The sequence below is a fragment of the Camelus dromedarius genome, chromosome 1, assembly GCF_036321535.1.
Source record: "Camelus dromedarius isolate mCamDro1 chromosome 1, mCamDro1.pat, whole genome shotgun sequence".
Lineage (NCBI taxonomy): Eukaryota > Metazoa > Chordata > Mammalia > Artiodactyla > Camelidae > Camelus > Camelus dromedarius.
Genome location: NC_087436.1, coordinates 119391116 through 119413648, shown reverse-complemented (window position 1 = coordinate 119413648; position 22533 = coordinate 119391116). Strand labels below are relative to the sequence as shown.

General features: G+C 49.5%; 1 protein-coding gene across 6 annotated transcripts in view; it reads right to left on the bottom strand.

Moving 5' to 3' along the window:
- Positions 1-1928: 1928 nt before the first annotated feature.
- Positions 1929-22533, bottom strand: part of KIAA0232 (KIAA0232 ortholog) — an 82909-nt gene continuing 62304 nt past the window's right edge. For 2 of the 6 annotated variants that reach the window (XM_064488293.1, XM_064488291.1), the window contains 5 exons: positions 17397-20679; positions 15891-15962; positions 11012-11120; positions 6433-6530; positions 1929-4380 (listed from right to left, as the gene is read on the bottom strand). In XM_064488293.1, the coding sequence (XP_064344363.1) occupies positions 4201-4380; positions 6433-6530; positions 11012-11120; positions 15891-15962; positions 17397-20679 (3742 nt within the window). In that variant the 3' untranslated portion in view covers positions 1929-4200. The remainder of the gene's footprint in view (positions 4381-6432; positions 6531-11011; positions 11121-15890; positions 15963-17396; positions 20680-22533) is intronic. The other 4 variants (XM_064488303.1, XM_064488298.1, XM_064488305.1 and 1 more) reach the window with 4 other exon arrangements.

Here is a 22533-nt window from a genome sequence, read left to right as displayed (position 1 = left end):
TACCTGTCAGTGATGCAAGGCCAGCAGCAGGTCTCCGAAGCAGAAGCTCCCGTCCTGTCTTCATGCCTGCAGCAGCCCAGCCTGAGAGGCCACTTGCCCAGCTGCTTTCGAGAGAAGCTGGGGCCAGGCCTCTTTCTGTTCCTGGACTGTGTGCAGGCGCAGCGGCAGCCTGAGCACTTTTGATATTTCACTTAAACACAGGCCTTTACACCCCTCCGTCCTCAGGGAAGCACTTAGCTGTGCCATCACAGCTCCAGGTGACCAGCCACCGTGCACAGAGCAACCCCACTGAACAGTACCTCAGCCCCCAACCCTGCTCTTGCGGGTGGGCGTGCTTGTGAAGTAATTACGCTCTCAGGCATTTAAAGAGCCACAGCGGAGAGTGGGACAAAGGGTTGTCATGGCCACAAGGCACCCGCCCGTGCGGCGAGGTAGCGGACAGGCGGTCCAGGGCACAGTGAATCAGGCGCCCGAGCACACACCTGCGGAGACCTCCTGTCGCACCCAGACAAGGGGCCACCCTGCTGCACCAACAGCCCCCAGTCCTGCCTCAGGCGCCTCCGGGGAGGCAGCCGGCCACCTGTGCCAACTTGCCCCCCAGCTGGGCACTGCCACCAAACCACGGAAGATGTAGCTCCTGCCATTTCAGCCAGTGGTGACAGTAGACGCATCCTGGAACGGCTTGCCCACTGGCTGGTCACAGGCCAGCACTGGGAGGCTCAGCAGGTGCAAGGCACCTCTTCGAGCTTTCTGCCCTGGGGTTCCACCCTGAGAGCCCCATGCGGATGTCACCTCAACTCCGGTTGGGTAAGGACTTCATAGGAAATGCTGTTGAGGGGGCTGGCCAGCGGCCGGGGAAAGTGAGGCTGACTCCTTCAGCTCAGTCCTTGTCCACGGAACGTCCGGTGCAGAGACGCACTCTACGTAACAGGGGAGGCCGTTTCTCTACTCTCAGGATGGAGTGAGCATTTAGAAACATGCTTACACATCCCAGAAACCATAAAGAAGTAAGTGGGTAGAACACAGTTCAAACCCTCCTGTAGAAAACTCACCTCCCCTCAACCCTGACGAAAGGCACGTAAGTGCTCACTTACGGGTGGTGAGAAAGAGGACGTTCAACCTCAAGCTCAGGTCGAACCGGCCTCGTGTCTGCATGATGCTGGGGACACTGTGACGCGCAGCAGGCGGCGTCCCACAGGCTGGAGCCGCCCTTCTGGATCGTACGAGACCCAGGTGTAAGGATGTCTGCAGAAACGCCACTCGGGATACTGAACAAGCATGAAACGAATAGTCTAAATGTGACCCGCGAGGAACCTGTTAAATCTGTATAATGGAATATGCTAAAAAATCATGTAGATCGTTACTAACGTAAAAGATGTCTGAGTAAAAGCCTATTTCTGAAGCTACACAAGAGCGAGTACACTGCAACCCTTTAATATCCATTTCTCTCTCCATTCACGTATACACTCAGCTGTCTAGAAGGGTGTTCTGTACAAACGTCAGAAGCCGCCACCTTAGGGTGAGGGAGGGACTGATGGAGTTCCCTTTACACTCTTTAATACCACGCTGATTTCTTTCTTACAATGTACATTGATCATGTCAACATAAATACACAGATTTTTTTCCCCCAGAACAAAAAAACTAAGCTTTGTCTATCACCCAGGGACAAAAATGTTGTGTTCCTTGCAAGATTCAGGTGGTGGTTCGTGGGGCAGGGAGAGGTGGACTCGTGTCTCAGCAGGCCCCTCCACTGTCCCCTCCAGCACAGGGCATGCTAGCGCTCCCAGCACCACCTGTAAGAGGCACTAAACAGCCCCCACCCGGAGTGGTGTGACGCAGGCATGTTCTCTCCTCTGCGGACACGTAATTGAAAGGAGGCTGGGGTTCTTTACAAAAGAACCTTTGCTGTGATAAATGAAGACAACCACTTGCTTTTTAAATTTTTATTTGGTGTTAACTCCACAAGAAAACAAAAAAAATCAGTTACTCTGGTGTACGTGAAATCAGAACAATACAACCACGGGGAAAAAAATCTCAGCCCAGGAATGGAAAACTGATGCTTCAGTGCTACGGATATGCAATGCGCTTCATACCACAGTGCGTTTCAGCGTTTTGCCAACTTTTTCAAAAATGCTTTTCTTTGTAATCATCCATTAACAAAACTAAAAACCGCACGTTCACCTCTGTCGCTGAAAGCCTCTGGGCTTCAGCCACTCAGCTACGAAAACAAATAAATACATAATCTGTTACCCACCTTGCCCATTTATACTCCATTCCCATTCCCCCGTGGAAGGTGCAAGGTCTTCCCACCAGCGGGGAAGGAAGTCTGCACCCTGACCACCTGGAGCCCTTTCCTGATAAAAAGCAGCTGTCCAAAACCAACCGAGCTCAAGGTTGTGTCTGAAATATATGTATTTGGTCTCTGCTACATAAGTAACGATTTCTAAAATGATCGTCACCGTAGTGATTTTAGGAATTTACAACTTCCAACTCTTTTTTGCCTTTGCTGTTAAATTATATTTCAGTGCAGATGCTAATCAATTTTTAGGAAGCTCTGGAGAAAGAAAAATACATAAAACCTTATAAAGTCTGTAAATAAATAACAGCAACATAAAACCTTACACACGCACACACACAAACCCACTTTAAAGTGTCAAAGACGTGCTGTAAAAAAAAACCACCCGACCTGCGGCGTGCCCGAGCCCAACGGCCCCACGGGCCCCACAGCGAGGCCCTCACAGCCCTGGAGGGAGCTCTCTGTGTTGTCAGGTAAGAGAAAAGCAACAAAACCCAATGCTTGAAGCAAATCGCGCTTCTCAGCCAGTTCTGCTCCCGGCTACTACATTCTGTGCTTACTGCCTGCCAACGTTAGCGGTGAAGCCGGCTCGTCTGTGGCAGACTTCTCTGCCGCTCCTGATGCCGCAGACACGCTAAACTGATTCCACACATTTTTTTTTTAAACAATGAGTTGGTTAAAAAAAGAAAACAACTTTGAATGTTTAGGTTTTGCAACTATTGCTCCTTCTAACTCCAACCTGTTGCACAGAGGTGTAAAAGCTCAAGGAGGTGATCGTCACAATGGACAGGACTGGACGAGACGGACCGACCCCCGGGATTCCCCAGTGCAGCGGGGAGGCGGGTCCCATGAAGCAGTCACACAGGTATGGGAGAAATCAGTACTCTGCCCCCTGACCCACCACACACTGAACTTGCTCGAACATTCTCTCAAACACAGAATGAGATCTAAGCTACACTAAGTCACAGCCACAAGAGCAGCTAGCTGTCGCAGCCAAGGTTTCTTTGGGGTGATGAGGTGGCCTTTATTGCATGCCAAACATTTACAATTTCAAGTTCTGGGGGCTTCAATTCAATGTTGGTCACCAGAAAAACCATAATTTGCAATTAAGGTCCTCACCAAGTTTTGTTAAGACTCACCACGAATAACCCTGAACAGTGTTTTGGTGTAAGTGTAACTTTCACATAAGAACAGGGTGGGGTGCACTCGCACCCCACGTGGCCCCATGTGCCAGCCCATACGCCAACTCCTTGGCTGCTTCAGGTAGCCAGAAAGTCACAAACCATGGTATTTTCCATGATATTCTAGAGGGAAATCCTAAGAGAGAAAACACAGTATTTTGTAAGTCTCTAAAAGCACACCCTCGTGGTTTCTATTCCAAATGTACAGGAGATTTTACTGAATGAAGACGGGGATGAGTCCCCGTGCTGCCCTTTCGCCTTCCGAAAGGCACTGATCCACTGCAGGGTAAGTATTCACATCCCAGTTCTTAGAGGACAAAGCCTAAATGTCCCAAAGCTCAAGTCTCTGAATAGCAGAAGTGGTTGCTGACACTGCGATGCTAAGAAGGTAACAGTGATGTGGCTGCAGCTGGAAGGGAAGAAGCTGCAGCTGAGATGCAAGAGGCAGCGGCACTTAAGACGAGCACATGCACACCCATTCTTGGTTTGACAACACAATCTAGTCTATTTCAAATAGCCAAGAATTTAACAGCTTGGAAAAAAAATCTTCAACAGGATAGCTGTCCTCAACTCTAAAAGAAGCAAGAAGAGAAAGCTAATTACTGATCTGAGCCAGTTAAGTGAAGAAGAAACCTAAGTTGTTGTTTAGATTAACAGGCCTCACAAAAGGGAAATTACCCCTCACATAGCGATTTTAAAAATAATTTGTACTACTCTGCAGGTTTAGAGATGAGTTCGAGAAAAGAGGTCCTCTTCGCTGGGGTCCACCCACTCGCCTCCGCCTTCCGAGCCCGTGTCCTCCGAGTTGGAGCTGGCGCTGGAGTACATCTTTCTGCGGAAGCCGTTTGATTTTGCTCCAGAATTTCTCTCTCCTGTACACCTTGCTTCATAAACAGAAGACACCTAAGATTAAGAATAATTTTCAACATATCAAAAGTCAGATAATTTTCCAGAAGGGCTGTGCAAGATACTCTTTTACATACAGAGATTAAGTAGCAAATTGCTGACGTTTTCCTGTGGAGAGTTACAAAAATATGAAGATCTTCCTGTTTCAAAGCAAAACAAACAAGCTTTTCTCCCTGATCCATAAAGGATCCCAAACCCTGATCCTCTGTGTTCAGCCCCTTGGACAGAACGTCAGCTACATCAGGGCTGGACGGAGACAAGTTTCTGAGCACCCACCAGAGGCCAGGCTGCAGCTGGCACGACCTCCACTGAGAGGATGACTGCCCGCCGGGGGCTCCCATTCTGAGGGAGACGACGGGGGAAAACGACAAGCAAGCCAAGGGCACACATCATCCCGCTGCCAGACGAGCTGGGGGCATGGCAGACACACAAGAGAGGCTAGGGAGGTGGCTCTTCTGAGGAGAGGTCCCCTCGCCAGAACAGCCAGAGCTGGCCTGGGACCTGGGGCTGTGCCTCTGAACTGGGGGCCTGTCAGTCTCTGCTACCTTCCAGGGAAACTTCTGGTTGGGCGGGACTGTAGCCCACACACCAGATGGTCAGCATCCCTGGCCCCAGGACGCGAAATGCAAGCGGCAGTCCTGCCCCAGTCATAACACCTAGTAATGCTTCTCTCTCCCTCGGAGTGACTAGCACGTCTGCCCCCACCCCACCCCCGTCATAGTGAGCAGCACCCCCACTTACAGCAACTAGCAACACTGCCAGGTCACAGTGGCTAGCTAGCTACATCCCCCGAGCGGAGTAACCAGCACTGATCCCATTTCCACGTGGTAGCACCGTCCCTGGCTGAGCCCCAGGAAGGAGCACAGAAAGACAGGTGCGCTACTGGGGGGGGGGGAGGTACAATGGCGGAAGGACAGCAAAGCCAGGGGTGGGAGCAGAATTGGTGCCCAGCTCAGGTCTGCACTTGGTTCTGAGTCTTCATGGGCCTTTAGCTTTCTCTTCTGCAGAATGGAGGTGACAGCCCCTACCTCCTGGGGTGGCTGTGAGACTAGATGAGGCAATGCCTGGGAGGTCATCTGCCTTGTGGTGCAGGGAGAAGACCGGGGAGGGACAAGTGGCCACAGGAGACCCAGGAAAAGCCAGGGCAACCGTGTGGAGGGGGAGGTGGTGCCAGGGAGCAATGGAGGTGGGAGAAGTGGAGGATTTGGGATGGTCAAGGGGTGGTCAGGATGATGGGCAGACAGACTGTGTGTGGAAGGTGAGAACAAGAGGAACAAAGAATGAGTTCTAGGCACAGGGGCTGAAGCTGGAAGGTGGAACAGGGCACTAGTCACGAGATGGGAAGACTGGCTGGGGAGGCCCCACACATCTGCCTCGACGGGTTACGTCTGACAGGTCCGTGGACACCAGCAGCACAGGATGCTGTGGGAGAAGTTCCTCCCAGGACTCCAGCTGACACTGACAATCACACTGAGAAGAAAAAGACGTTTCCTTAGGTTCGTTCACCTGCCTGCCTAACTGGGCGAGGTCTGGGCCTAGACTAACCAGGCACAGGCCCTGCACCTCCCTCAGGGAGCTCACAGGCCTGGGGCGGGAGTGGGGATGCTGGGCCTGAGTGCAGCCAGATGCCACGGGGCCACGACCAGAGCTCTGCTCCGGGAGCAGCAGGGGGCACGAGGGGCTGGGTCTGTCCCACGGAGGCTGGGAGAGGCAGGAGTCGGCGCACCAGAGGGCTCCCTCGTGGTGTGTTCTGAAAGATGAAAAGGGTGCCCACCTAAGGATTTTAGGGGTAGTGACAGGCTCAGATGTGCACTGAGAAGCTCCCTCTGGCAGCAGTGTGACGGACTGGAAGGGGAGAGGGACATGACCTGGGAAGCCTTGGCAGTAGGAGGTGACGCAGACCTGAGCACAGGGCCGCACAGGAGAGGGCCCGTCCACAGAGCGTGGTGATGGGGAGGGGCAGTCACAGGACTCCCAGGTCTCAGCCTGAGTGACAAGGGGGGGTGGCCATTTATAAGTTAGTAATAAGGAGGAGGACAGTCCACTTACCCTATTAAAATCTAACAGACGCTCTTCATTACTGGGTATTTCTTTAACATCTGGATATTCTTCTATACCATTCTCTCCCTTGGCATTTGTATAACATTCTTAATCATTGTGAATGGAGAAGGGAAAAGAGGGAAAGGAGGGGAAATTTCATTAAGACACAGTTATGAAACACACATTCTTGTTTCATTTTTCACTGAAAAGTCAGATCAGTTAGGTCTACAACCCGCTGGAGACCTTAAGTAGTCACTAAAAGCGGACATGGTCGGGTCAGCCCGCCAGGCGTGTGCAAGGGACATGCTGGGCCAGTCTAGAACTCTTCCAACAGACTGTTAATGGAGTTAAAAAAATGTAGGCCAGCAAAACATACACTCTTGTTACCCAACCATGAGACGTTCACTCAACAAATACACACTCACACCCGTGAGCGACGGGCCCCGGGAGCACGGGACAGGAAGAGCGCAGGGTCCGAGCTCTCAAGCGTGAGCGCCGCGGGGAGGGAGACAGACGACGCACCAGGCATGTGTTCACAGGACGGATGAACGAGGGGTTTCAGGCGGGAGGAGGGCAATGAGGAAACAAACAGGGCAACATCCGTCCTGTTCTTCCTCGACTCAGCAGCACAGCAAACCATCCGTGGAACAGGGGGAGAAGGGGGCTAGTCGTCTGACTGGGTCAGCGGCCCACAGGATGGGATGGGCTGTAAACTGGACTTAGAAGGAATCAAATCATTCAGTCTAAGGTCTCTCAACCCTGGTTTCACATTCAGATCAGCGGGGGGGCCTTCAGGGAAGTCTGGAAGCCCAGGCCAACGCCTGACACCGACTGCATTGGTCTAGGGCAGGGGGTCTGGGGATCAGCATTTTTTGAAAAGCTCCCAGGTGACTCCGAGACGCAGCCAGGGCTGAGACGCTCCCATTTTCGCCCAGATCAGCCCCACTCCCCTCAAGGGGTCACTACAGAAAAGGCAGCCGAGTGGAAGCGCCCTGACGTCCCTGTGTGCCAGGCCTCTGCCGCACAGCTGGAGAAGGCCCGCCCCCGGAGGGTCCCGGCAGCGGCAGGGCTGGCTCCGTGACTGTGGGCCCTCCTCCCACTGGGGTGCAGCCTGGGCCAAAGGGAAGGTCACCTGGGCCCTGCCTGCCTTCCCACCAACATGTACCCTCCATGACCTCTAGTTCTCATGGCCCTAGGCCCTCAAACTTCCTAGTTTAGGGTCATTAAAAAAAATCCAGGCTCTGGGATTAGACACATGTTAGCCGATTCCTGCTGGCACTACATACTTGTGATGTAAGTTGGGCCAAATTACTGGCCCTCTTGGAGCCCCAGTTCCCTCGTCTCTGTAACAGGGTTCCCATTTGCCCTCACAGATTTCTGTGCAGGTTAAGAGATGAGGTGTGTGCAGCCTCAAGTACAAGGCTGGCACACTCGGTAACATCTTCCACAGCTGCTAGCCTTGGGCTTGGGGCCCGTCCGCTGCAGGACAGCGGGGGAGGACGCCCTGCACTGTGATGAGGCGGGGGACCCCGTGCATCCGTTCTGGGCCACCACCTTTCCCTGGCTGGCCCACCAAGCTCTGATCCACCGGACGCCACACCACATCTGGTGACCACTAGTACTCGGTGGGGCAGACAACGACTTCCTTGACTAGGATATGCTCACAGATGGGGTGGGACACCCCCAGCCCCCTTCTTCTCCTCCTGCTTTAGGAAAAGGGGGTCTGCGGCGCCACAGGTGTCGGGGCTTTCACGACCCTCAGGTGGACAGCTCTCACGTTCCCGGCGTGACTACGTGCCATGCCTGTTCTAGGCACTTTGGTCTTCACAGCCCTCCTTTAAGGAGGCATTATTTTTGGCCTCTTCCTTACTAACACAGACAACGGAGACACAGAAAGGTCTGGTCACTGCCCAAGGCCTAGCATCGGGTAGCGGAAGCACTTGATTCCAGTTCAGTTTCATCTCCTGAGCACTTAACTGTGATCGATACCGTTTTCCTACGGGGCTCTCTCTTTAAGACTAAAATAACACAAACACAACGAGCCTTCCAAACATTTCGAATCCAGCGTACGAACTCTGGAGCTGGGAGCTCAGGACGGGCCTGCCGTGGCGCACGTCTGCAGGGCCTGCGTGGTCTGGCTCTGCCGCCTGGCTGCCCTTGCTGCCCCTGCCCTTCGGCACCAATCAGCTTTGCCAGGCACCCTGGGGCCACACCAAGGGCACCCCTGGTCCTGCCCCAGCTGGTGCTCCTGCCAGCACCTCTCCCTGCAGGTAGCCCCAGCTGTCAAGTGGCTTGTGCCCTGATTCCTTAGGTCCCTGCTCAGACATCACCTCATCAGGACGGTGGGGACGAGGTCTGTGTGCCTCTGCGTTCCCAGCGCCTAGGACAGCGCCCAGCACAAGGTAAGCGTGCCAGAAATACTTGCTGAATGGGTGTGTGTGTGGACACACAGCGAGGTGGGCAGTGGCTGGGCTTTCGTGCTGGAGGGACTCCCACACTGCTCTGGGGCCGGGCCAAACGGCCTCACTAAAAAAAAAAGGGAGCAATCCTCCTCCTCCTCCCCCCCAGGGAGGCCGGGGGCTTCCCAGGTGAAGCCATGACTCAGAGCAGCACAGGCGTGGTATTAATCATGAGCAATGTCAGAAGCTTCTGGAGCGGGGACCAGAGTCGGCAGTCACGTCTGCTGAGTGGGTGAGCGGCCACCTGCTCTCCGGGTTAACCTCCTCCTGAGACTACACGCGCCCCCACCCCACAGGCTGAAAGAATGATGCTCCATGACGTCACTGCAAGGCGACTGTGCAGGGGTTTAGCCCACAGTCGTGAGGTAAAGGTCACTCAAAAGCCGGGTTACCGTCATTCACCACTGAGAGTTTCTTTACACTCCACTGCACAGCTGGCTTTAAAAAGCACCTCGTACTAACAACCATTACAGTGCCCACCGACGGGCTGCACAGACAGCCCCGACCTAGAGCTAAGGGCTGGAAGGGAGCCCTCACTAGTGACAGAAAACTGGCCTCACGCTGCCAGGACAGCCTGCGACACGGTAACGAAGCATGAACTGGGCACCCAGCGGAGACAGCTGCTGGAGAGAGCAAAGCTTCTGGACCACGAGAAGCCAGCCTGGACTCAAGGCTGAGCTTAATAGCTAAATGCCTGATTCTGGGCAAATCCCTAAACCTGAGACTCAGCCTCCTCATCTGAAACAGCAGTGACATCTCCCAAGGGTTTTGTGGGTTGTATAAAACATTGAGAGCACCTTGTAAGTAATGAAGAAGCAACCCAAGTGTTAGCTATTGGTAGAGCAACAGGCCTTTAATAAATGCTGTTTAGTAAACAAAGACGTTAATAAAGAAGATTCTGCTCTGTACTCTCCTCATGACCCAGCCAAGCTTTGGGGAGGAGGAAGGCAGGGTTTGGGGAGCCATTTCTGTGCCCACAGAACAAGCAAACAATCCCAGCCTCCCTCCTGCCACCCTGTCAGCTGAGGGAGGCCAGGCTGGAAGGAAGGCCAGCAAGGCGTCTGGGACCTGGGGCGGCGCAAGGGCGCTCTGGGCAGGAGGGCCGCCACCAGCCCCAGGTTAACTCTAATGAGCTGAGGAGACGCACACAGGTGAACGTGCAGATAGTAACAAGCGGTTAGCTGCCCTCAGGGTCTGACCCAGGACACTAACAAATACACCCCGCAGCTGACAGAAGCCCGGGACCAGTGGTCCGCGCACTCGGCCTCCCGAACCGACCGCTCAGGTTGCCTCCTTAGTCCCACTTGGCCCAAAACTTCAGATCAAAGTTTTTTATAGCTTCTGGGTATGTCCACCTGGGAGGCTCACAGACTAAACCTGCTACTGTCCCCGGGCCCTCTCTACCTGGCCTCCCCAAACCCCCTCCTGCTGTTCACTCCTCACAGAAAGGCATTCACCAAACTCTGGCACCCTCTGCAAAACCTCTCGAAGCTGTTCTGTGCTCTCCATCCCCAAAGGGGCTCTAGTCCAGGCCTTCCTCCCGTCCCGCCTAGATCATGGCAAGGGCCTGAGGACCCCAGCAGGCACCCTTCAGTTTCCCTCGCCCTTCCCCACTCCACTCTGTTGCTAGGATTGTTTTGAGACACACATCTGCCACGACACCTCCAGTTGAGATCTCTTCTGTGGTCTCCTCTCCTGCCTGTCTAGCTCCACCTCACTCAGCACAACCCCGAGCCCTAACCAGATCCGCTCGCCCCCCGCCGGCCTTTCCTGTCTCGCTACAACCCGGTTGGGCCCAAAGGGCCCCTGATCCCCGCCAGCCTGTGCTTGGGCTGTTCTTCTCAGGGGGACCCCGATCCCCACCTCCCCACCTGGGCAGCTTCCTGCCTAATTGCGCTGAGTGTGTGGGGCCTGTGTGTCCAGGCCCCTCCCCACCTCAGGCTGTGGTGAGTGTCAGAGCAGGGTCCAGTCCTCAGTCATCTGTGTCCCCAGTGCCTGACAAACTCCAGCTGCACAGAAGTCTCCTGGTAAATGTTTCTTGGACTGAGATTCACAGCTGAAGAATTTACCGCTCTTAACGACCAGACAGCTGAGTGAACGAATGAGCGACCCAATACAGGCCTCCTTACCTTCACACTCTGACGCAGGAAAAAGAGGAGAGTACAAGGCTTTTTCCCACCAGGTCTGTTTTTCTTGACTTGTATTCATTCCTTGTACATCAGTGTTCAATACAGGCAACTGTTTAGGTTAAACCAAATACAGAAAAAGTTTACAAACTTTCAAAACAAAGAAAAAAAATTCAAGCTTTATTACCTATGGATTACAAACCCAGGACTTTTAAATTGTTGGGTTTTTTTTTTTTTTTTACTGTTCTAGACAAGGTGAATAAAAAAGCCAAAGTGTTCACAGCCTATAAAGGAAGTTTCTCTTAAGACGCTCTTACATTGGAAATGAAACAAAAAAAAATCTTTCTAAAAAATGCAACAAAACTCTGTAAGAGAGGCAAAAACGTAACAGGAAATACACTCAGGTAAAGCAAATTCCTGGATTTTGGAAGTGCAGAGAGAGAACGGGGTAGCGCAAAGCCTCCACTAGTGTGAGGGGCCCTAGAGAAACAGGGAGGCCCCTCTGCTCCTTCACACACTCAAGAAGGAGGGAGTCAAAGAGAAAATGGAACAGAAGGAAGTAACTCTATAAGTGAGTTAACAACCTCATGTCTTTTACAGCAGAATTATCTGCTTCGGTGAGAACCAGAAGGAAGCTGAGACTAAAACCAAATAATAAAGCTGACAGTAACTCAAATTCAAAACAGGAAACAGACATTGAAATGAGAGGAGGGCAGGACTCCTGAGAGCAGGAGACCCCATACTCCGAACATGACCATGGCCCTGGCAGCGTGGAAGGCACTCACGTCTGGAAGGGAGACCCAAGTTCGAACGGAGGCTCCATCCTTTATTGGCTGAGCTCCCAAATCCCAGCTGGACCTCACCCACCTGCCTGGGCAGTGAGGACGAGATGCAATGTGGCTAGTGTCCCTCATGATCAAGGAGTGTCCTCATGAGTGGTCATTAGAAGATGTGGCCCTCTGCGGCCATCACAGGTAAACCCTGGTTTGCTGGGGGCTGGGGCAACCTCTGCACGTTCCCTCCGCGCTGTGCCTGATGCCAGGCCCTCCCAGGGTAAGGCCTGGCATGGGCATCTCTGTACCTCCCACAGCCCCTCTGTCTCAGCAAGTGTCTGCTCAGTCAGCGGCCAGGACCTGTCAACAGCCTGCATCTTTATTGTTCTACAAGACATTTCATTATGTGTTCAAGTTTAAAACCTGAACTATCTTAGCAACTAATGATCTTCAATTCTCTAATAGGATTTTGTTATCTCTTAAAGATAAAGTACTTTTTATTAAAATTTTTTTGATTCAGTAATTTTTTTATTACTTAACTAAATGGGAAATGCACTTCAAATTTTCATTTTCACTTAACTTTTCAGACACACTCCTAAATTAAAAACCGAAGGAGAACTGTACTATCTACCCAGAGTGGTCAGTTAACTTTCACCATTTTCTCCTGCGGATTATTCTAACAATAAAAATTAGTAGTTATTAGACAAATAGGTACCAAGGCCAACAGCGCCGAAAAGGCCAGGCTTAATGCAAATAAAGCCAGCAATATGCAAGGTCTGCAGTTAATTCAAGGTGATTACTGCATTCGGCACGTAATTCACAGCACCGTGAAACCATCCTGGAAAGGCCTTGCACTCTCTTCCAAGGCAGACCTATTCTGTGGGAAGATTACGTAGTCTGCTCAAGGTGAGTAAGGACGTCACCTGGACAGAACTCTGTCCATCATCCCCAAGGCAATACTGAGGAGAGATGGATTTGAGGGTAACAAGTTCTTACTTGAGAAAGAAAATGTCTGGGGGCAGGCTGTGGAAGGACCAGAGCTTTATTCACATGAGTGTAATGAGATTGCTTATCTTTTAATTCTTTAAAAAAAAAAAACCCCAAAACCCGGGGGGTGTAATTAGGTTTATTTATTTATTTTTTAATGGAGGTACTGGAGACTGAACCAGGACCTCATGCATGCTAGGCATGCTCTCTACCACTGAGCTATATCCTCCTCCCTTAATCCTCTCGAGACTGTGAGAATGGGGTAAAGGGTAAGAAAAAGGAGAGAACTCATCAGGATGGACAGGACATGGTGGGACAAGCAGGCTGGAAGGGTCAGGGTTCAGCCGGGGGGCTGGATCAGCATGAACAGGAGGAGGTCAGATCCAAGCAGAACAAGGCGGTGAGCTTCTGCAGAGCAGGGGCCAGGTCTTATTTACCTTTGCACCTCCAGAAACAGGGCCCAGAACAAAGCACATGCTCAGTGTCTGCCAGCCTTAAGAAGAGGTTCCACCTGTCGAAGTCCCTGATCACTGAGCACACCTCTGTCTCCCTCTCTCTCCTGCTCACACCGTCCGATCACGCCAGCTTCTGGCAGTTTTAAGATCTGAGTGTCAATTCCAATGGCAGGGACTGACTGACCCTGTTTTACGCTACACTGAATACGGAGTCAATGAATATACATTATTTTGACGTATTTCCACTTAGTTATTTCCAACTTTTAGGCTACACAGCAAAGATGGCCATGCTTTGCTTAAATAGTGTTTAATGTATTAATTCAACTTCTGGTTTAGCTGAGAATGAAAAGAATGAAGAAAGAATGGAGAAATAGGAAAAGAGAACAGAGCACAACCTGGGATGACCAGGCCCACTTCTGCCTCAGCCCCGCTCCCCTCTGCCTCCAGGCAGCTGCTTGGCTCACTTTCCACCTGCAAGCCCTCCTTCAAGTTGCACCTTTGCGAGGAAGCCCGCCCTGATACCGTGGTTCCCGTGGAAACTCCTCCAAGCACCCCCGCCCCCGACACTCCTTATCCGGCTCTTCTTTTCCATGGCACTGGTGTCCTAGCACACTCTGTCCCTTCACGTCGCTCACTGCACGCACCTCCACAAATGCAGAGATCGTGGTCTGTTCCTTTATGCCCAGCACCTGGACTTAGTAGGCTCTTAGTATTTGATGAATGAATGAAACAGTGAAAAAAAGGAGAGAGGACATGGACTTAACCCAGAAAACCTGACCAGAAATGTCTTTAGCAAAAGACGTAATACTCAGCAATTCTTTAGAAGACAGAAGTTAGGCGAAGGCTCACTGCTTTAAATTTTCACTAACTGTTCTTAGTTCAGGTTAGAATTTAGAAGGGAAAGGTTGGGTATTCCTCCTTGAATTTTACTCTGGGAATAGAACCCTGAATAGTGCCCCCTTGCCACAGTCAGTTCTCTGTTACTTGGGTCACAAAAGGAAAAGAAAGCCTCCCTTGTTCTTTGGAAGAGGAGAAAGGAAACATAAATGGCGAGATACCGTGTGCAACAGAGACAAGAGACACAGCACTGACCGTCATAAAGTTAGGGAAGAACTTGGGCTCTGGGCCTCCGTGTCCTCAGCAGTCACAAGGGTAAATGAACCACCACAGAAAGTCACTATGGGCACTCAGGAGCATGATGGTGACAAAGCAGAGTTGGCACAGGGCCTGGCAGAAGCCGGCTGGTAGCCATCCCCCAGGGTGGCCTTCACACCTACTCCTCAGGGCCTTCTGACTCCCACGGCCCTTGTCTGCTGGGCAAAACGGCCTCCTCTCCTGGACGAGGCCATGAATTCCTGAGGACGAGACCAGGATTCGTGCTGCTTCCCTGCACCTTAAAGCGCACAGCACGGAGTCAGCAATCAAGCCAATGACAAAGAGAACACCTCTGCCACAAATCTGTGCACAAATGGATGCCAGTGGCACACTAGGCTCCTCACCTGTCACTGCGAACTTCAGAAGCCACGCCTTAACTGTTGGCACCTTTCCTGAGCACCTGAGAGACTGCAAGCCTCTTAACCCTCGTGTACGCTATTCCTTCTGCCTAGAACGTCCTGCCCACTCCTTTCTGCCCTGGACGCTCAGGTATGTCCAAAAAGCCTTCCTCAGCTCTCCCAGGGTGGCCCAGCTCTCCTCTGGGTTCCCATGGCTTCCTGTGCCCACCTTCCCCACGCCACCTACCATGGTACATAGAACTATGTTGGCCCAAATGCCCTAAAAGGTAAAGAACTGCCTAGGAAATTCTAGTACATCAACACAAAGGAATAGCATGCAGAAAGTAAAAAAGGAAGTGTAATTATAGGAAAGTGCCATTTCAGTTTAAATAAACAGAAGAAAACAAATGTGAACATGTATTTATTTATACCTGTAAACAGTGTCCTTGGAGGGTACACCCCAGGGCCCACACTGGTGGTTGCTGCTGGGGAGGGGGGGAACTGGTTCACCATGCATATACCCTCCTGTAACTTCTGAATTTGAACCATGGGAGTGAATTACCTATTTCAATGAAAATAAATGATCTGTTCACAAATTGGTCTTCATGACCAGCCTGAATTCTCTCAGGGCAGGGAGAGTGTCTTGTTCATTCAGGGCCTCTCATCTCACAGATGGACATGGAACAGCTCAATGTTTAATGACTGTTTTGCTGAATTGAACTGAACCGAAGTTTTGAAAAGAATCATAATTTATGTTCCTGGGCACCAATTCTTCTGGAAATCCTACATTTTAGACCTCTTGCTCTGAAACAGGTTGGCAACCAGTGACTTTTAAAACAGGGCTTCCAGATCGCCGTTTGTAAGGACTGTCCTCACTCAGGAAAGTGGGGGAGAAGACCCTCACAGGAACTCCCCAAGACTGACAGGCAGCATGAGAGTGAAAAGGCACAGATTCTAGTCCCAGCCTGGCCCCAAACTGTCCCTTAAGGCTCTCTCAACCTTTCTGCACCTCAGATGAATCTGAAGCAAGCTCCGCCCTGGCCCCGAACATAAGTGATGCTGCTGAGAGGCGACGGCAGCCGGCCTCTCAGCCCAGTGTCCTCTGAGGACGTCACCGGCAGCTAAGACCTTCCGAGACAACCCAGAACTCTGCAACATCAATACATCAACATACTAGAAAGCGAAGGACTACGGCAGTGGTATGATGCAGAATCTCGCTTCTTTCCTCTTTTTCTTTCTTCCCCATCTGGAACCAGGTAAAATACAAAGTACGTGAAGGAACATTTAAGGATGAAAAGTGGGGCAAGAATCAAACAGGTAAAGCTAACAACATTGTTTCTTTGTTCTGAGCAGTTCAGATTTCAGTGTTTCCATGGGATTCAATGCATGTCTCTTTAAGGACCCCCAGGCAAGCTAATCACAGCAGTGCCTCTCCAGTCCCCTGGCGGCTTCCCCCCACCATGCGCGCACAGGTCCACACCTGGGCACAGACCGGCCACCAGTAAGGCGTGATCCTAGCCACGAGGAGCTTGTAATCTAACGAGAGAAAGACATAAATGACTCATGAAAAACAGCAAGTGCAATTAAAAAAATAAGAGGCATAAAGCACATAAAACTTAAAAGAAGGGAGAAATGACTTCTGATGTGGGTGGGGGTGGAGCAGGGGAGAGAAGAGGAATGAGGGACGCAGCAGTGAAGGAGGTGGGAGCTGACAGGGCCTCAAGGTGTGGGCAGGACCCAGAGGGGCACAAGACGGGTGGGCTTGTGCAGGACAGAGGGGAGGGAGGGGACACGCTGCTGCTCTCCGGCTACAGGTGGCGGGACTTCTAAACACCTCTAGCGGTCTTTTTAATAAACTGCTCCTGGAACAAAGCCAGGCACTGCCGTATCAAATAGTGGATGAGAAATGGGCTGATTGCTATGCTTTTTGGTCAAACAGGTTACTGCCTTAAGTGTTATTTCTTGTAAACTCAATTTAAACTCAAATGACTTCTTAGGAATAATCAAATGGTACAGTGACTCCCATTAACAAAAAGATCGTTGTTAGCCTCACTTGATAGACTTACCTGTGTAATTCACGTAGCTTCAGGACTATGCACTTTGTATAAAGCAAGGTAACATCTGTTCTGTAGAAGTTACTTTTTGCATTCGGACTGTGGGTTAATTTTTACACATACCACAATATATTTTAGAGAATTCTATATAGATATAATTTATTTTACATAAAAAACATAAGTTTCAATGAAGGAATCAATGTTTCAGAGGCAGATGGGCTTGCTACTTAAAGAAACCCTTCCCTGCCACTTCCGAAGAGCAAAGGGCCTTCTGAAGAGGAAACAGCCACCTCCTGATTCACTGACTTTGAGAACTGGAGCACTCACATATTAGATTTTGCTTTAAGCATAGTATATGCACATTAAGACATCACATAAAAATCTTATATCCTGTGATTTACTTAAAAATGTCTTTTCTCTGCAGAAAATGTCTATCTAGTTCAAATTTATAAATATCAAATCCATTTTAAGTCCTTATGTAAAATCGTAAGAATCCTAAGTTTTATGACATTTAAACCAAAGTCCCAATAATTTAACCCAAAACTTCACTGCCTGAAATGGCTGTTCTTTAAGATTAAAGTCTGATCAAATCCTTTTATCAAATACCAATACATACTGACACATACCTCGTGCAGCTGTCCTGAAGAAACTGGGTTATCTTCATAAGCAGGCAACTGACAACCTGCTTTGCAACTGCAAAAATTATTAATTTCTTCCTCACATTGTGCCATTATTTTACAATTTGCTTCTGAGCTTTCTAGATCGATTTCCAGAGCGTCATTCATGCTACACTCCAAACACGGATTCTGCTTTCCTCCTGGCAGAATCCCAGCTGATTCCTCCTGGGAATCCAGTGATGTCTGAGCACTCTTTTCCATTCCGGACTTTTTTAACCTGGGAAGGAATTTTCCAGACTCAAGCTCTAATTTTCCATAGTAATGGCCTTCTTTCTCTGCATCTTCTTCCAGTGGTTTGAGATCTGCCTGTGGATCTTCAAATGCATCAACTTGAGAAGGAATGGGAATGGCTGCTTCATCTTTTTCAGATTCAAATTCTGACTCGCTTCCTCCTCCTGGGGACAGTTCAGATGCAGAAATTGGGCGAAAGTGAGTCCTAGGAGAGATGCGGATGGCCCTGTACTGTGTTCTGTCAACGCCACATATCCTGGGGTGGAACACTTCACTGTCTGAATCAGAGCAGAGGATTGATTTCGGTTTAAAACTAGGGCTGAAAGATGCAATCCCTTCAGGTTCAAATGAACATTCTACATGAAGAACTTGTGAAAATGGATTGCTTAAGTCAAAGGAAGAGAATGAATATTCAAGTCCAGGATCTTCAACTTGAAAGTTACCACAAGCTCCTAGTAAGTCTTCATGGAAGATAAAAGAAAATCCCTTATTCAACCCATTTTCCCCAGTCTTCGGCTGATCATTCTGTTCAAATGACATGAAGGGCTTCCATAACTGCCTGTGGCCAGGAGCAAAGCTGTTCCCTGGGGTCATAAAGACATCTGTACCAGCTATTGTCACCACGTCGGAAGCTGCACACTGTAACAAACTTCCTTTCGTGTGGCCGGGCGGCACAACTGCCCACTCCCCATCGCTGTTAAAGGATTTGAGCTCTCCATAAACTCCTCCGAGAATGAAGGAGTTCTCTTTATCCTGGGCCACATCCCAAGGTTTAGAGGGGGTGGTATAATCACCGCCGTCCACCTTTGACAGCTCACCAGAAACAAAAGCCCCCTTCTCCAGGTTCTCCTTCTGCCCCTCCCACAGGTGGTACTCTGATCTCTGCACGGCCTTACTGGGCTCCTGGAGTGGCTCCACTTCAGCTTCGGCGTCCAAACAGCAGCAGTAGTTATTTACATCTGTCGAAAACAACTCGTCATCAATTCTCTCTGTTTCTACCGTAGCTACAGAGTTTCTGTCTGCCATCTTTGTCCAAATGTCTTTAATTACCCCTGAGCTGTAGCCATCTCCATGAGGACTGCTTTCACTACAAACATGTGTAGTTTCAAAGGTTTTGTTTTCTGGTTTTTGTTCCAGCTGAATACCACAGACAGATTCTAGTTTAGATTTTTTTTTGAAAACCAACGTTGGAATTTCTCCTAAAGTTCTGTTTTGCTGGCAAGTTTCATCTTGCAAAAAATCTAGAAGTTCTTCATCTACATAATTTGACGAGACTCTAGGAACTACATAATTAATATCATCTGCATTAAACTGTGTGGATTCTTCAAACTGAATATTTAATGTCTCATTGTCTGAACGTGTTTCTTCTGAATGGGACCATGGACTACAAGTTCTCGTTGAAAGATTAGAACAGTGTTCATTTTCTTCAAAGGCACTATTTTTGGTCCATATTAGCAATCTAGACTGTGTTTTCCCAAGCATATTAGCACTAGAATCTGTATTTTCATTTCCCAAATTGAGTGTTTCAAAAGAAAATGGTAAAACAGAATTACTGCATTGCACTTCAAACACTGAAAAACAAGAGTTTATGCCAGATCCTTCATTAATATCTGAAAAGAGCTCTTGATTGCCAGCAAGCAAATGTGGACTGAGCGCCGTGCTGTCTAAGATCGGGGAGAGTCTAATAGGAGAGTCTCCTCCAAAGCTCTCTCCATCGGCATCGCCAGAGCTGGACGAACAGCACTCCCAAAACTGAGCCAGATTGCCAAGGTCTTGTAGGAAGAAGCCCTCGGCGCCCACAGAGCTGGTGGAATCTGTCCATATTGCACGTTCCCCTTGCAACTCCATTCCATCTAACACTATGCAACATTCTGCCTCAAAATCTGTTTTCTCTTTGCTTTTCTGTCGAATCATATTCAAAATCCGACTTTCTCCTTGCATTGTTTCTGAGGCACCAGGATCCAACATGGATTGGTCAATATCCACTTCATAGAAGTGCGTTAATTCTGACAGATGAATATCATCCAAGTATCTGTTGTCCTCTGGTAGAGAACAGAATGAGGTCCCAGTGAGGTCAAGGTCCTCATTTATAACTGCAGGCATTTCTACAAAATGACCATCAATGAAAGTACCCGCTGCGAGGTATGTTTTATGAATATTATTGTTGCTGATACACAGACCGTGCACTGATTCAGACAATTCATCTACTGCCTCAGATGTCAGATCACTTGTGTCTTGTCTGTTTCGGTATGTGGTCTCTAGTTTACTTTTTCTGCTCAAAGGAACAAAATACTCCGCAATCGGCTCGGTGTACCACAGCGGCTCCTCCTTGTACTCTCTGTCGTTCCTGCTTTCTGCACACAGGTCCCTCCCCTCAGTGCTCCCAGTGTCTCTTCGCCCCGGCTCCTTCAGCGGCCTCCTACCCCGCCTGCACAGCTGCTTGACGGACCCGCTGCTGCTGCTGCTGCCGCCCCCGGCCTGCAGGCTCCTCTCCGCCTTCTCGCCATGCTTCAGTGAGAGCCTGCTCTGCCCGTTCCGCCCTTTTCTGTTTCGAATTTCCCGTGTCTTGTGCCTCACTTTCACGCACTTCACGGATGCCTTCGGCTCTCCCTGGTTACCACTGGAGCTCGAGCCTGCCTCGCTGGAGCCGGAAGACCAGGAGCGAGGGCGGCCCTTCCCTTCGGGCTTGTGTCGAGTCTGCTTTCTGTACAGAGCAGGCTTCTCTGCACCTGTGCCATCCCTAAACGTGGCCTCCTTCTCGCTGTGACTTTTGCTCTGGGCTTTCTCGTGCACGGTGGTGGGCACATCACTGCGTCTCTCCTTGGCGGCCTCACCTTCGCTGTTGCAGTCCTTGGGGGAGGACGTGTCTGTGCTAGCTGGCGGGGCTGTGGATGACGAAGAAGAGCTAGAGTAAGAACAGACTTTAGACTTGTTCCACACAGTCATGATTTCTTGCAGGCAAACTGGTTTCTCAGAAAGTGGTGGGAATGCTTCATAGTACCTGAAAAACAAGTAGAGAATTCAAAAGTGGGCACTCAGATGTATCAGATACAGTAAAACAACATCACCAATCAGAGAAATGGGATATTTCATCTCAGCAGTCAATGTTTACATCGTCCATAAATTACTAACTTAAACAATTAATAATACAGTAAAATATGTCTTATATTTAGTTCTATGGATCAAGCACCTTTATGTTCAGCACTGGGATAAGCATTATAAGGGTATTTAGAAGACATGCAAGGGATGGTGTTTAGTGTTTGGATTCTAACTAAGAAGTCACAAATGAGAGACATAATACAGTGGAGAGAATGTAATCTTTTGATAAGAGATATGTGGGTTTGAACCTCAGCTCAGTCACTGACTGTGCCTGTGACTTTAAGCTTATCATGTGGGGTCTCAGTCCATTTCCTCAACTGTAAAATGGTGGTAGTATGACTTACCTCACAAGGCTGTTGTGAGCACTGGAAACAGGTGTAGGTGAAAAGCTGGATAACAAAGCAGTCGAGAGCATGAGCTCTGAAGCCACACTCCCTAAGTTTGAATCCTGACTTTGCCACTTACTAGCTGTGTGACCTTAGGCATGGTCCTTAACCTCTCTGTGGCCTACAAAATGGGGTAATAGTATCTGCCTTGGAGAGCTGTCAGTAAAGGCATTAATATGCGAAATGAGACAGAGAGCACCCCAGTGATTACTGCTGCTATCATGGCCTTTTCCCAGGAGGCCAGGGCAATGCCCAGCATCAAGCAGGCCCTCAGAAATGGCAGGGGTCGTGGTATTCAAGCGCTCAGAAAAGAGGATGCTGGTGAGGCCTAGAACAATTAGAGAAAGTGGACCACAGTGGAGACTTCAAGTGTCAGCCATGCAGCAGTTTGGTGAGTACTGACTGTGAGGCCTGGGACCCTGTGTGAGGACACGAAGATGCTGTGCTCATGGAACTGAAGCCCCACTAGACCAACAACTGCTGGAAATACAGGGCAGGACAACCAGGAAGGCTGGTTTCAGAGGGCTTGAAAACAAGAAAGAAGAGTTTGCAGGAAACTAGTAGCCATTGAAGGTTTCAGAGCAAGACAGCCTGCCAAAGGAAGACTTGAGAGTCAGTCTGGCTACCAAGGTGGGCCTAGACTCGACTCTCCTTTTCAGTCTATACCAGCACTGTCCAATAGAAATGTACTGTGAGCTTCACAAGTAATTTTCAATGTTCTGGGACTCCCAATAGAAATGTAAGAAGAAACTGGTGAAATTAACTTCAACAGTGTATTTCACTTAACCAAATATATCCACATTAGCATTTCATATGTAATCAATAATTTAAAATACTAATGCAATATTTTACATTCTTTTGTATATGAAGTCTGAACTCTGGTGAGTATAACACATACAGCACATCTCAATTTGAAGCAGCCACATCTCAAATGGTCAACAGGCACACACGGCTGTGGTTACCATGCCGGACAGAGCATGCAACACAACCAACTGAATGCTGTTTTTTCCTTAAGACTTAGGAGTTCATAAGATTCAAATAAAATGTATAATAAGGAAGTCTGCTTACAGTGCAGCCAATTTTAATACTAACCATTTACAGAGAAAGACAGAAAAGCATCTTCAGGAAACAAGTCTGACGAGGTCAATGACTTGCTTGGCTTCCTTGTGTGTAAAACAAGAGCAAGCATAATTTCTCACCACTGTCTCAAAGGACTGGCGTGGATGTCAAAGGTCATATATGAATGGATCATAAATAACAACCTTGCTTGTCTGATTGGTTCATTTCAAATACTGATTTAACATGTCTAAAAAGGCTAAGACCGTCTTATTCACCTTCGAATTCTCAGTGTCAAGTACACAATAAGTGCT